The 12,954-nt window shown below is 50.2% G+C and overlaps 3 protein-coding genes across 3 annotated transcripts; all 3 read right to left on the bottom strand.

Annotated features, from left to right (window-relative positions):
- Positions 1-297: 297 nt before the first annotated feature.
- On the bottom strand, positions 298-1,685 carry TRUGW13939_06143 (uncharacterized protein; the record flags this gene model as incomplete). The annotated part of the gene is made up of 3 exons (XM_035489299.1): positions 298-849; positions 947-1,449; positions 1,505-1,685. 3 exons carry the CDS (start codon positions 1,683-1,685, stop codon positions 298-300), a joined length of 1,236 nt encoding a protein of 411 aa, XP_035345192.1.
- A 77-nt stretch (positions 1,686-1,762) lies between these two features.
- On the bottom strand, positions 1,763-7,131 carry TRUGW13939_06142 (uncharacterized protein; the record flags this gene model as incomplete). Its single annotated transcript, XM_035489298.1, has 4 exons — positions 1,763-2,342; positions 2,399-2,825; positions 3,781-3,873; positions 3,927-7,131. 4 exons carry the CDS (start codon positions 7,129-7,131, stop codon positions 1,763-1,765), a joined length of 4,305 nt encoding a protein of 1,434 aa, XP_035345191.1.
- Positions 7,132-8,005: 874 nt separating this feature from the next.
- Positions 8,006-11,384, bottom strand: TRUGW13939_06141 (uncharacterized protein; the record flags this gene model as incomplete). The annotated part of the gene is made up of 2 exons (XM_035489297.1): positions 8,006-8,728; positions 8,790-11,384. The coding sequence occupies 2 exons, from the start codon at positions 11,382-11,384 to the stop codon at positions 8,006-8,008; spliced, it is 3,318 nt and encodes a 1,105-aa protein (XP_035345190.1).
- Between the last annotated feature and the right edge of the window lie 1,570 nt (positions 11,385-12,954).

Below are 12,954 nucleotides of genomic sequence, written 5' to 3'. Positions count from 1 at the left end.
CGTGTTAATCTTATTTACATTTGCCACCTCGTCCTAGCACCAGCAGCCATTCTTTTCTACCAATCGAGGTTACGGATTAAGCGGCAGGCAAGATGCGTTTCAAGACATATCTTCATGTTCTTTAGAATATAATTCCTTGGGATGAAAAAATCAAAGTTTTAGCAGGAACTGCATAAAATAATGAGCTACCGATTTGGAAAAACGAAAATTATCAATACAAAAGAGATTGAAAAACGAGCCACCAAGCCACCAAACAACAATCTGGAAATGGCGAAAATTGATCTGAGTTCAAAACGACTATTTCCGTGACCTATGCTCACAATGGCATCGCGTGGGGGAAGAAAGTAAAGTCAGGCGCGTTCTCTGACTTCCACATCCGAAGTCACTCTGGACAAAAGAAGGTATCACCAAAGGGTCGTCAACTTTGCGTATCAGACCAGTCATGATACTTTCGTTGACTCGATTTTTCCGTTCCTTGGTGCCATCAATGGAGAGGTCTATTGCAGAGTTGGAGGCAAATAGACGGAAAACCTTCACATGTTTTGTCTGTCCTTGTCTATGGCATCGCGCATAGGCCTGTTTCTCTGTATTCCCGTTCCACCATGGTTCACATTGTATAACAATGGAACCGCTCTGGAGGTTTAAACCCACACTACCAGAGCCACTTGTAATCAGGAGAGCGGCGGATCCAAAGTAGTTGTCGAATTGCTGTAGGACCAACACTTTTTGGTCCTTGTCCAGTGATCCGTCGTAGCGAAAAGTCACGATGGGTTCTCCCGTGAGAACTCGATCGACAATGTCAAGGAATCGAAGATAAGTACTGAAAATAACTATCTTCTCTCCAGGCCACTGACGGGATATGTACTTGACGAGTTTCAATAGCGCTTTAATTCTGGAAGATTGGCTGATTAACTCAGAGATCGACAAGTCTCTGAGGTACTTGTACCAGTCCGCCTGTGAACTTTGTGGCTTGCATGTCTACAAGCCGGACGACAATGTCTTCCGGATCGCCGTCTATTTCGTCGCCGAGAGGAACAACGGGCTGTGTCTTGGATACGAATTCTGCAAGAAGCAAATGTGCCGCGGCTACCTGAGCTTGCACGGCGAGCCCCATTTCCTGTATAAGCCCACTGTCCTGATTCCCAGACCGACTGCTCAGAATCCCCTTGGTCCTACAGAACTTTGTAGTAGCCTCTTGGACGATAGCTTTCTCCTTTTCCCCAAGGTCAAACTTCACCTCCTTTCTTGTGATCCCTGGGAGGCCCAGGGATATGGCGGGTCTTGCAATCAGGACCGCAAGCAAGAATCTCTGAAGCGCGATGGCGTCTGGATCGGAGAATTCATTAACCTCCATTTCATCGGGTCCGCAAAACGCATGCAGGAAATGCTTCCTGCTTGTCAGATGGTGGCCCTGGAGGAGTGTTAAGAGGATTTCCGACGCCACCCCACCTGTTTGAGAGTATGGTCCCTGAGAACATTATCGTTGCGCGTCGTTGGATCGCACGTACTGCGTTATAAAAGGCGCTTCCTTCTCTTTTGATGATGTGACACTCGTCCAATATTAGTCTTTTTATAGGTAGGTCCGTTAATGTGCAAAACTGTGAAAGAACTGATCCCATAGGACGAGTGGGCTTTGCACCGGTCCCTACGCAGAAATCTTCTAACTGCTTTTCGAAGTTGGACATGGACCGGTGGATGTTATCTAGAAAGTGATATGACACGATAACAATGTCCCATTTACCACTGTGTAGAGTATGCGCGTCTACTCTGATATAATCAAAACTTTGGGCTCGTGGCCCTGACGGCCATCGCCCGGCCCCCCGAGAGACTGTATTCCAAGTTCCAAGAAGCGCAGAAGGTTGCTTGTAACCTCTGGGGCGTTATCTGGCTCATTTGCCAGACTGGCGTAGCCGAGAACAACAAACTGCAAGCCATCGCGAGGTTCCAGGACCGATTCAGCTTGGCAGAGGGCCTCATGGAGAGCGAGGAGGCGTGATGGCGAGATTGGGGTGATTGATGGCCATCTCGCCATTATCTGCTGGTGCAAGTCTTCGGCGTCCTTGGTCGTGTACTCCAGGGCTTTGGGGTTCTTGTCGGCGAAGCGGTCTAGAGCACTGAAGAGAGGGAGCTCGGACTCATGAAAGTCCCCAATAAGCTTTTCCAGAGGCTCTATGAGGGAAGAGACCATGAACTGGCTGGTCGCCAGTTTGAGGTCTGTGATGAAGTGGGACCTCTCCTCGGATACGAACACAGGCCTGGCTTGCCCCCTGCGTACGGGGTCGAAATTGGCGGGCCCCGGTGCAGAAAGGTCGGCCAGCCCAGCAACCCTATTATTCCAGAACCTTTTTCTCTCAGACGCTCTCGTGGCTGGGACCCGGAACTCAGAGAAGTAGAACACATGATCCTGTCCGATGCCGGAGGGTTGTACAGGCCCGAGATTCTCTCCTGGTCGAGCAAGGCATACAACTTGATGCTCTTGCCGGGGGTCAAGGGAAGCTGGGCGACGACACGGTGGGCGAGCTTTCCGGGGACAGGGCGAGCGCAGTCCTCTGAAACTTTCGTTCCGAGGTTCTTGGTGCGGCTTGGCTTTGGCCAGAGAGATTCATCTTCGAAGCCGACTGGGACAACACCGATGACGATGTATTTGCTTTCGTCTGCCACCGGCTCCTGTGAATCGACTACCCCGCTGATTGTGTTTGGCTGGGCATTTTTTAACGAGGCGAGCCTTTTCTTCCAATGGATGGAAGAAGGGCGGTTTGCCGTGATGATTAATGGTACGGCCCTGGTGGTGAATTCTTCGCCCAGCTTACATGCATGACCGGACACTGTAAATGCATAATCTTTTCAGTTTGCAGAGAAGCTGAAGGCACTCAATATCTCACGTGATACCACAATTGTTGCCTGGGCCTCCAATAGGAGGGATTGGAAATTACTGAACACATGGCTCGAGAGTGGAGGATATTTTGATATTCTTCCAGAGGCTGAGATATGTGTTCTACCGTATCACATCTTTAACCACAACGCCAATATGCGCAGGTTCCGGAAAGCGACTATAGACGGGGTTTCTCTTAGATTGGAGGACGTGTTTCCAGCAATGTTCGATTTTGGACATCCTCTGAGCGGCAAGAATCACCGGGCATCAGTAGATACCTGTCAGTTGTTGTTGTTGTTGTCGAAAGCCTTGGTGGAGCTGTTGAAACCGCTGTCTGAGCGTTCTCCGGACTGGTTAGAGGGTTTGAAAAAGACCCGCATGGGAGATGGCTTATGGCAGGTTTCCATCAAAGAATATTTCAAATCTGGGCAGAAGACTAGCGAGGAAGCCGATGTGGATGTTGCAATCGGCAATGACGAGAGCACCAGGCATGATTGATAGTAGACTGTTTTTTGCAACTATCATGAAAGGGAATGGATGTACGTATATCTGCCTCTATTTGTGTAATTTGCGCCGTCGATATGAAGGTGAAAAAGTCAAAAATCTAAGTTGTAGTCTAGACTACTAGTTGACTTAGGATTCAAGGAAAAGTAGTTGGCCCCACACTCTCTGATTGGCTGTTCGGGCTATTCAAGGTATGACGTCATGCATCTACGTTCTGATAGAATCAACTATAAGATAGTACATAAATGCCATCTTGCTTCTTTCACCAGCCGCATCTTCACCTTGAGCACCTTCTCATCGTGAATATGGTCAAGAATGTTCATGATAGACCTCAAGTATGATAGTATATATTTACATTTTACTTCTCTCCCCAGCCGCACCCTCACCTCTAGGCACCTTCTTACCCAAACCCAGCGTCTCTAAATCCTTCTTCTTGTGATAATGCGGCGCCGCCTCTAGTAAAAAGTCGCTTTGCAACGGCATAATGTTGCGCATGTCTGGACTGTGTTAGTATGATGCGTAAAGATGAGGTGGCATTGTTTGTACGTACACTCTTTGCTCGTAAGCACCAGCTCGTAATAAATAACCCACTTCGGATTGACCTCAAACAACGTGCTGGATGGATGCAGATACACCGTCTGGTTGTTCTTCACCGTGCGGTAGCTATCGCCACCACGCTGCAGCCGTGCCGCATTAGGGAAAAACCCAGCTGTGATGGCCTTTTGTATAGGAACAATGTTGTTTGCTCCACAAGACGACACCGTAACCTCGACTCGATCGCACAGCTTCGCCAGCTGATCGCGCACATCTCGAGCCCGCGTGAGACTGCGTTGCTGCAGAAAGTTCTCTTTGGCCCAGACGAAGCTAAAGTCCGAGTCAACCCACTGGTTCCAGATATTCAGCAGACTTAGATGATCACCCCCTTCTTTAATGGTGAACCGGGCCCTGGCACTGTCGGCGTGGATCTTTTTGTCCTTGGGCCGGAAGAATAGAGCGCTGGACTCGCCCAGCATCGAGATGATCGACAACACCTCCTCCACACACCCATATTTGTCGGCTGCGAGGATGGACTTGGAAAGCATCGGATCAGTAGGGAATTCGGCCATCTGCCTTCCAATCTTGGTGAGTTCGCCCCGGTCATTCAGGGCCCCCAGCGCATACAGCTGTTCCAGAGCCCGAATTATCGTCTCCGCTGGCGGCGGATCCATGAAATCGAAATCAAGCAGCTGATCAATGCCCAGCGACTTTAGCATCAGGATCACGCCATTCAGATTCGTACGCTGGATCTCGGGAGTCGTGTTCTCCTCTAACTCATTGTGATAAGCCCATTTGGTGTACAGCCGAAAACATTTTCCAGGGCCGACACGACCGGCTCGTCCGGCACGTTGTCCAGCCGATGCTCGCGAACAGGGAGTGACGACCAGGCTTTCCATCCCAGTTCGGGGGTTGAAAACATTTTCCTTGACGAAGCCAGGGTCGATGACATAGACAATGCCGTCAATGGTCAAACTGGTTTCGGCAATGTTCGTAGCTAGCACCACCTTTCTTGACCCCGGCGGCGTGGGCTCAAAGATTTTGGTTTGTAACTCGGAAGGTAAGTTTGCGTAGATTGGCGCAATGATCATCTCTGGTATCTTCCCACCCAGCTTGCGCGCTGTTTCTTGCAGACTCTGCTCTGCGGCTTCAATTTCTTCTTGGCCGGTCAAAAACACCAAGATGTCACCTGGGCCTTGCGTGATATGGATTTGAAACACCGTTGTGATGGCGGCAGCGAGGTAGTTTGCCTCTGGTTGCGAGGTATAGTGGATATCAACGGGGTACCTTCGACCAGGTATGTTCATTATAGGACAGTTGTTAAAGAACCTTTGGAACTTTTGAGCATCCATCGTTGCTGAAGAAATCAAAAGCTTCAAGTCCGGCCGGGCTTTGGCAATATCTTTAAGCAACCCACAAGCAATATCAGTAGGCACAGTCCGCTCGTGAGCCTCATCAATCATCAGTGCCGAGTAACCACCTAGGTCAGGTTCTGTCAGGAGTTCTCGCAACAGCATACCATCCGTCATGTATTTGAGGACTGTCTTGTCACTGGTATTGTCTTCAAATCGAATAGCATAACCCACTTCATTGCCTATCTTCACCCCCATTTCATCAGCGACACGGGAGGCAACACTCATTGCAGCCACTCGCCGAGGCTGTGTGCATCCGATTTTCATTCCATTCTTGGTAAACCCGGCTTCATGTAGATATTGAGGGATTTGGGTCGTTTTACCGGAACCGGTTTCTCCGACAATGATAAGAACCTGGTGGTCATGAACGGCTTGGATAAGTTCATCGCGGAATTGATAAATAGGAAGGCTTTTGCGCGTTTCCTCGATCGAAGCAGCCTTTTTCTCTGCTGCGTCGAGCTGCTGTTGCAACATTCGTTGGTCCTTGGTCATAAATTTGCCGTCTCCTTCCAACTTGGAGTCCATGATAAAATTGATTTTCTGCGCATCATCAAAGACATAGTCGTAATCGCCTTCATCCACATACTCGGCCCGGGAGATCTGTGCTTTTGCCTTTGCTGTTTGCTCGCGCTCCCACTCCTCTTGTTCCGTGACAAAACGCTCCTGTCCTTGCTCATCGCGGTCAACGTATCGCTTGTAGAGAGCTTCCTCTTTCTTCTTCCGATCAATCTTTCCCTTTTCTGTAATATAATCGTCTGGCATCATATAGCCATCGCGATGGTCGTCAATGCGCAGCCGTTCCTCGGCGATCCGAAGAACTTCACGATTCCTTGCGAATTCCTCCTTCTCGCGGCGACTAATAGTGGGATTCTCTCGGAGCTCAATGGCTTCCTCTGCAACCTGTCTCCGCAGGAGAGCTAGTCGCTCCGTCTCTCGTTTCTTCAAGTATTCCTGGCGAGACCGCATACGAATATCTGGCATGGCTTCACTCCTTGCTTGTGCATCATCGGCGAGCGCACGACGAGACTGGTCGCCCGCGCGCCGAGTGCGATCCTCGACAAGTTTCTTTTTCGATTTGGAGCTTTCCTTGTCCACGAGACGCTTGGCGAATTCATCACGCTCTTTCAAGTCGCGCTGTCGAGCTCTTTCGGCCTTGCCTTCCTCGTCCAGTCCAGCAGATGATGTTGACCGCGGCGATGCAGAGCCTTCTGCCACGAGCTCGTCGTCTTGTGGTGCGTCGTCGCCATATCCGTCCTCGGGTTTCTCCTCATCGCCCCAGCGATCTTCAAAATCATCAGCATCGCGTTTCCGGAGTTTCTTTGAACGGCGGTTCCGGTCGCGGTTTTCGGTGTCCCGACTCCTGCTTCTCTTCCGGCTGTGGTCGTCCCTGTGCGAGTCCTCGTCGTCTTCCCAGCGCGTACGAGCGTCACGCTTTGATTCGCGAGGCCTGTCCTTTTCCCTGCGCCTGCGCCTATCCGCCTCCACATTCGCAGGACCGTGATTATTATCCTCTTGGAAATCATCCTGCATCTCAACTAGCCGGTATTTCTTCTTCGAATCCGCCGGCGCCGCCGGCGTCTTTTCTTTGGGGGGTCGGCCGCGTTTAGATGCTGTTAACCGGCCGTACAAGTCTGCCGAAAACGACTCAATCTCATTGTCGTCCAGCTCCAAAAATGTGCTGAGCTTGTCGCGCAGCGATGCCTGGGATTTGGCGTCGCCGGCTGTCGCGAGGACAAAATCGATAACAGTCGGCTCGGACGCGCCCGTCAAACGGAGGAGGGAGTCGGAAACGAAGGTGCGAGTATCCATCGTGTGTATATTCTCTTTTGTTCTTTTCACTTGGGTTGGTTTGCTCTTTTGTCGGATCGTGCTTCAGTTCACTTTGCGCATGGCCTCTCCGGCTCGTATTCAAACTGGACCACCCGCGCAAGTTATCATGCCACGGTCAAAACACACTCGAAATGACAGGTTATAGTTTGTTGGTTCGTTATCGCCCTGACCCTGCGAGGTAGGTGGTTGACGTGAAGCGAAATTTGTCGTCGGAGACGCGCGCCAAGAGACGAGATGTCGAGCTGCGGCTCCACTTGTGGCAACTCTCACTATCTAATCGGACCAGCTCTGGCTACAACTACCAGATTGCCTACGTATATATATTAAGGAGCTATTTTTTAAGTTTAATTTTAATTATCTGATTTATTCTTTATTAAAGAATCATAACTTAAGAAATTCAGTCGTTCCGTCATCAATTCCGTTTCTCGAGGCATGCATACATCAAAGGACTCAAGCCCTATCCAGTCACTCATACACACAGATAATATCAACTGGATATGGATATAATCCCAAAAGAACACACACAAAGACCACATAACGCTTGATAAAGAAAAAAAAAAGTAGAAACAAGACTGAGAAATTCCTCCAGCGAGTATAATTTCACAAACACACAAAACTAGCCGTTATCTCTGCAAAACGCACATCGATGGTGGGTATATGGATATTAAAGTACAAGACTGACATAGCCCTAAGCATAAGCCAAATTCCACAAGGGAAAAAATCCCTACCATGGCCACATGGAAGGGTAAAGAAAAAAATATGTAATAGCACTGGTAAGTAGAGTTGGTTTCCGTAGACGAACTCCCAAAGAACTCCGCGTCAGTCGTATCGTAATAGATGTCAATTCATGTTTTCAAACGTCAATCATCTCTGCATCTTCCAAAAGGATGTCATCAGCAGGACCCCAATTGCCTTCAAAGACTGTAGCCCCTGCACGTCGGCGTGCCATGGCCCACTGCACACCGTGTGTTTGCAGGAGCTGGTCTGCAGTTGGCCGATCAAGCGGATCGGGGGATATCATCCAACGCACAAGCTTGTCGAGAGCGTACTCATGGCTGGCCTCAACCATGAAGCCGGGTGGTTCAACGAGTTCACCGCTCCGGACAAAGGGATGCGGCTTCGGCTGTTGCGATCTTGCGAAATCAATACCAGAGTCATTGAAGGCAGGGTCCGAGTTGCAGAGCTCCTCAAACGAGGGATCTTGAGACAGCGGATTGCCGGATGCGTCACGGAAAATGCTAGTCTCGGAGCTCCATGTAAGACTTGGGACGTCACTGATATCACCGTTGCGAAGCTTTTGCCATGACAATCCGTTATCAGGAAGTTCGACATTTCCCGCAGTTTCGAACATGATGAGACCAAGAGCAAAGATATCTGCAGGCTTGTCATAAAGTCCCATCAACACTTCGGGGCCCATGTATTCCCTGTCACCCTCGCCTTCAATGTGTTTCTCGGCAGGCCAGGTTGTAGCCATTCCAAAATCAGCAATCTTGAGTACACCTTCAAAGGTAATCAAGATATTCGCAGGTTTCAAGTCTAGGTGTATGAAACCGGAATCATGAATGTGTTTGAGTCCCTAGAATTGAAGAATTAGATAAGCCAACTTTGGTGTAGGTGGATGTATTGTTAACACTTACCTGGGACATTTCGAGTAGAATTTTCCAAATCCGAAAGTCATCCAATCGAGCTTTGAGGCCCGCTTGGGCCAGGAAAACATCAAGGCTCCCTTCCTCGCAATATTCTGTCTGGATATAAAGATGACCTTTGCTTTCCCAATGATCGACGAAAGAAATGACATGGTCAGAGTTGGAAAGTGCCCTCAAGATTTCAACTTCCCGCATTCGGCGAGTACGGTCCTTTGGACCTCCGAAAGCTTGCTTTGCTTTCTTGACCGCCCAGATACGTTCAGGTAAAGCAGATGGAGAGGTTGATTCAGTTGGAAGAGAGAAGATCGACTTGTACTGAGAGTTTCCCCGCGGGCCCGAGACCCGGTACACTTGAGAGAACTCCCCAGTTCCAATGAGCTCAACCTTTTCGAACCGAGACGTCATACTGGTATCGACATCGGGGGCATTGTAACCACCCAATGACATACTCTTTTGCTTCCCAGTGGGGGCAAAATAGTCACGAGGCGCCGTTGGCGTCGCTGGAAAGGTAATGGTGGACGAGTTGAAATCTTCAAGCTTCAGTGGTGAATCATTTGGAGCTGAAATTGACAAACCGCTGGGGTCTGGGGGCAGCATGCTATCCCTCGGAGTACGAGGAGTGGTCGAGTCAAAATTGTCGCTCGGCATTTGCTCGGCCTGTCTGTCTATAGAAGCTCCAGGAAAGGAGTTGAAAATACTCTCAGATGAAGGAAAAGCCTGTTTTGTGGGTGTAGGAGGAAAATCCGAATCCATTGTTCCCTGGCTGTCGTGACGAGCTGACGGCGACTGGGACAAGGATTGCTCATCACCATCGGTGCTTACAAAGCTATCTCGACGGGAGGAGTCTGGTTGATTGAACACGCTGCTGGAGAGGCCACTTCCTCGAGCAAATAAACCTGAAGCCTGACGGTTATTCTGGCTTTGGGTCGGGGTGGAGGGGACGAGGAAGGACTGTCGAGAAAGTTTTGGGCGTGAGACTGGTCGAACAGGCAAGGCCTTCTGAGCAGTGGGTAGAAAACTTGTAGACCGTTTACATGGAGTGTCAGGCATGTTTTTACTGGCGCCAAACGAGGCCTGGAGATCTTCAGCGTTGCGGTTCTTCTTCGATATCAGCCCAGTTGACATGAATGCAGCAGCACAAGGCTTAGCATGTCGGTAGTTTTCTGGGGTTGCAAACGAATCGGTAGAAGAATTTGAGTCTTCACGGGTCAGCTGCCGGGCTGCACTAGGCCTTGTTGCGCCAACGGGAAGAGATTTGGAGAAGTTGAAGATTGCTTTCGGGCGATCAGCTTTGTGAATTGGTTCGTGAGTTGGTGAGTCTTCAGCAAAGCTCGAGCTGGAAGAAGACTGGGTGATGGTTCGGGAAAGAGGGTGGGCCGCGTAAGGAGTAGTGGTGGTGGTGACTCCAGAGTCATGCGGTGTGGTTGAGAAAATGGAGCTTCCCACCACCGCAGGACGCGGCTGAGGGCTAAACAAGCTCTCGCGATTAGATGCTAAAGAGAGGTTGCTATCCAGAGACATGCGGTGCTGCATTACTGGAGCAGGACTAGCCGAGGTAGAATCAGCATAGTCAGCATAGTCAACATTGGTCAATCGCGAGCGACTGAAAATTGATCGATCCCCTTGACGCTGCAGGAGAGTCGAACGTCGCAGAGAGGAGGAGCGCTTTGGAATGGTGGCAAAAGGGCCAGCTGGTGAACTGGGGAAAAACAATGGGTGCGCGTCAAAATCGCGGGCCATGATGTCGGACGTCTCGTTGGAACTGTCGGTGCTGTCGAAAATGCTAAAATCAAAGCCACCCCCACTAACACTGTGCAGACTGCGGCGTTTTGCAGAAGGACTTTCAAAGCCAGTCTGGTCCAGCTGCATAGCCCCGTCACTTCTTTTGAGCGGGCTGATAGTCGTGGCCAGTGAACCAAAGTTACCGCTGCGCCGCTTCTCGATGCGACCGAGGCTGGGTTTCAAGGCAATACTGCTGTTTTCAACTAATGGCACGGTAGGCCCTGGGATAGAGTCTGGGGGTGTCGTGCTCTCTTTGTCAAAACCGTTTTCGTCGCCAGTCACGCCAGGAGTAGACTGCGCAGTGGTCGCATTTCCGTGATCGCTGGAGATGTTGAGGACGCGTTTTGACGGGCTCTTGGGGGACGTTCGAATACGCGTGCTCTGTAGGGAACCAGTCCTGCGCATTACTGGTCGACTAATCTTTGCGCTGGGTGGAAAGGGGATAGCTAAAGGAGTTGATTGTTGTTCTGGTTGTTGTGTTGGGGTTTGTGTTGGGGTGGTTGAGAAGGTTGAGAAGATGGGTGTTTTTGTGTTTGTTGATAAACACGATGTGGTCGCCGGGACGAAGAAGAGGTTGCCTCTGCGTGAAGGAGAGAGAGGGGAAGAAATAAATGGAGCACTGGAGGTGTGAGAGTGGGATCGTGAAGACAGGGGGCGGAAGTCTGAGTTCTTAGAAGGAGAACGAGACAGTGATCGGCGCAGCTGCCTGATGGCCGAACTGGCATCAACATGGTGAATGCCAGTAGGTGATGGCAAGTGAAGTGTGCCACCGGCATCCCGGTGTGGTGAAAAGGTTGCGACCATGTTTTCAGAGAATGTGCACTAGGCTGATCTGCCAATGGAATAGGATGGGCAGGTGAATGCACGTCTTTCTAGAGGAGGGTATTTCTGTCCCTTTCAAGGAAGATTACCCTGCCACACTGTTCTTTGTCTTGCGTACTCAGAACTAGACGCCTATTGTGCTAGCTCGGTCGTAGAGTCAGCTGTGGCTCGAAGCAAACGTCCTATTGGGAGGACGAAGCTGAGAGAGAAGGCCGAAGAAGGCGACTGAGACCTGTCTGGAATGTAGACGAGGGTGTAGGTAGAGTTTGCGTCACGGTTGAAGCGTGAATCACAAGATCATGTCGAGGAATCCGAGCTACTGGGGGCGATGCCTCCATGTGCCAGGGCGTGGCTATCACACCTTTTCCCTCGCGAACAAGGTGTCTAGAAAAAAAAACGCTTAGAACACTCTCGGTTTCACGTCTTCCACGCAGTGTCCCCTCCCCCCAACAACAGACACACACCTGAGTGAGACAATAACAGCGACTGAGGCAGTTGTTCGCCTGTGGAATGAATCCGGGTAGGGCAGTGGAATGTTTCGCAGCGACCTAGGGTTCGAAAAATAATTAGGGGCTCGGGTCGGGTTTAACTCGGTCTTAGAGTAATAGTCGCTGGAATGTGGAGCGGCGCTGTCGTCCGATATATGAGTGGTCGCAGTCGCAATGCGGTGCGAGCAGAGGAATGAGAGGAAGAAGAAGCAGGCAAACTTCCTGGCGCTTATGACTATTATTGTCTCCTGACTGGCTATCCAATATCCAAGAAGCCGCGAGACAGACGGAATGAGTGAGAGCGCGAGAAGTAGGTTGATGAAAGTCCGGTTTTTTTTTCTCTTCTCTCCTTCTCTGTTGATGATACGTGGTGGGAGGTAAGAAGTAAGTCGGGAGGTGGGAGAGAGCGGTCGAGGGCGAAGAGGAGTAGTAGATCGAGGATTCGCAGCAGCAAGGACTGACTGGCTGAGCGAGCGAGCGAGCGAGTGATTGATTTGCCTGAGGGCGAGGCTGATTGATGGTGGTTGGCCGAGAGAGCGAAGGTTTACGTAGGCGATAATGGAGAATCGAAAGGCAGCTGGGGGCGGGCGAAACGAAACGGTCGAGCGACGCGATGCGCGTTGTTGTTGAATGTTGACGTTCCGCGGGCGCCAAGTGGGGCCACTAGGGGCGGCGGGACGCGCGACAACGCGGGTCACGGGGTCTCCACTCTAGTCATTTCTATTGTTTTCTTCACCGTCCCTACCGTATTATTATTATTATTATTATTATTATTATTACTATTATTGCAATGGTTTTTTTTAATATTTATGCGTGACTTCTGATTGATGTGTCAATTCCGACTTTGTCCGTCGTCCGTACTCGCTCGTACCCGCCATGAGCCAGTCTATTTTGGACTATTCTGTCTCCAGAGTATACAAATAAACAAACGACGTGTCTGCCCAACCATCTGCTATGAGTTTCCTCCTCTTTCGCCACCCAAACAAAAGCAGAAATTGCTGCCTGCTGTGACGTGACAGTCTATCCCATGGAATTGTCATGTGCTATTCCTCTTTATGCCTCTT

This window comes from Talaromyces rugulosus, chromosome III (assembly GCF_013368755.1).
Source record: "Talaromyces rugulosus chromosome III, complete sequence".
Lineage (NCBI taxonomy): Eukaryota > Fungi > Ascomycota > Eurotiomycetes > Eurotiales > Trichocomaceae > Talaromyces > Talaromyces rugulosus.
The sequence above is the reverse complement of the archived record's forward strand: the minus strand, read 5'-3'. Positions and strand labels throughout refer to the sequence as shown.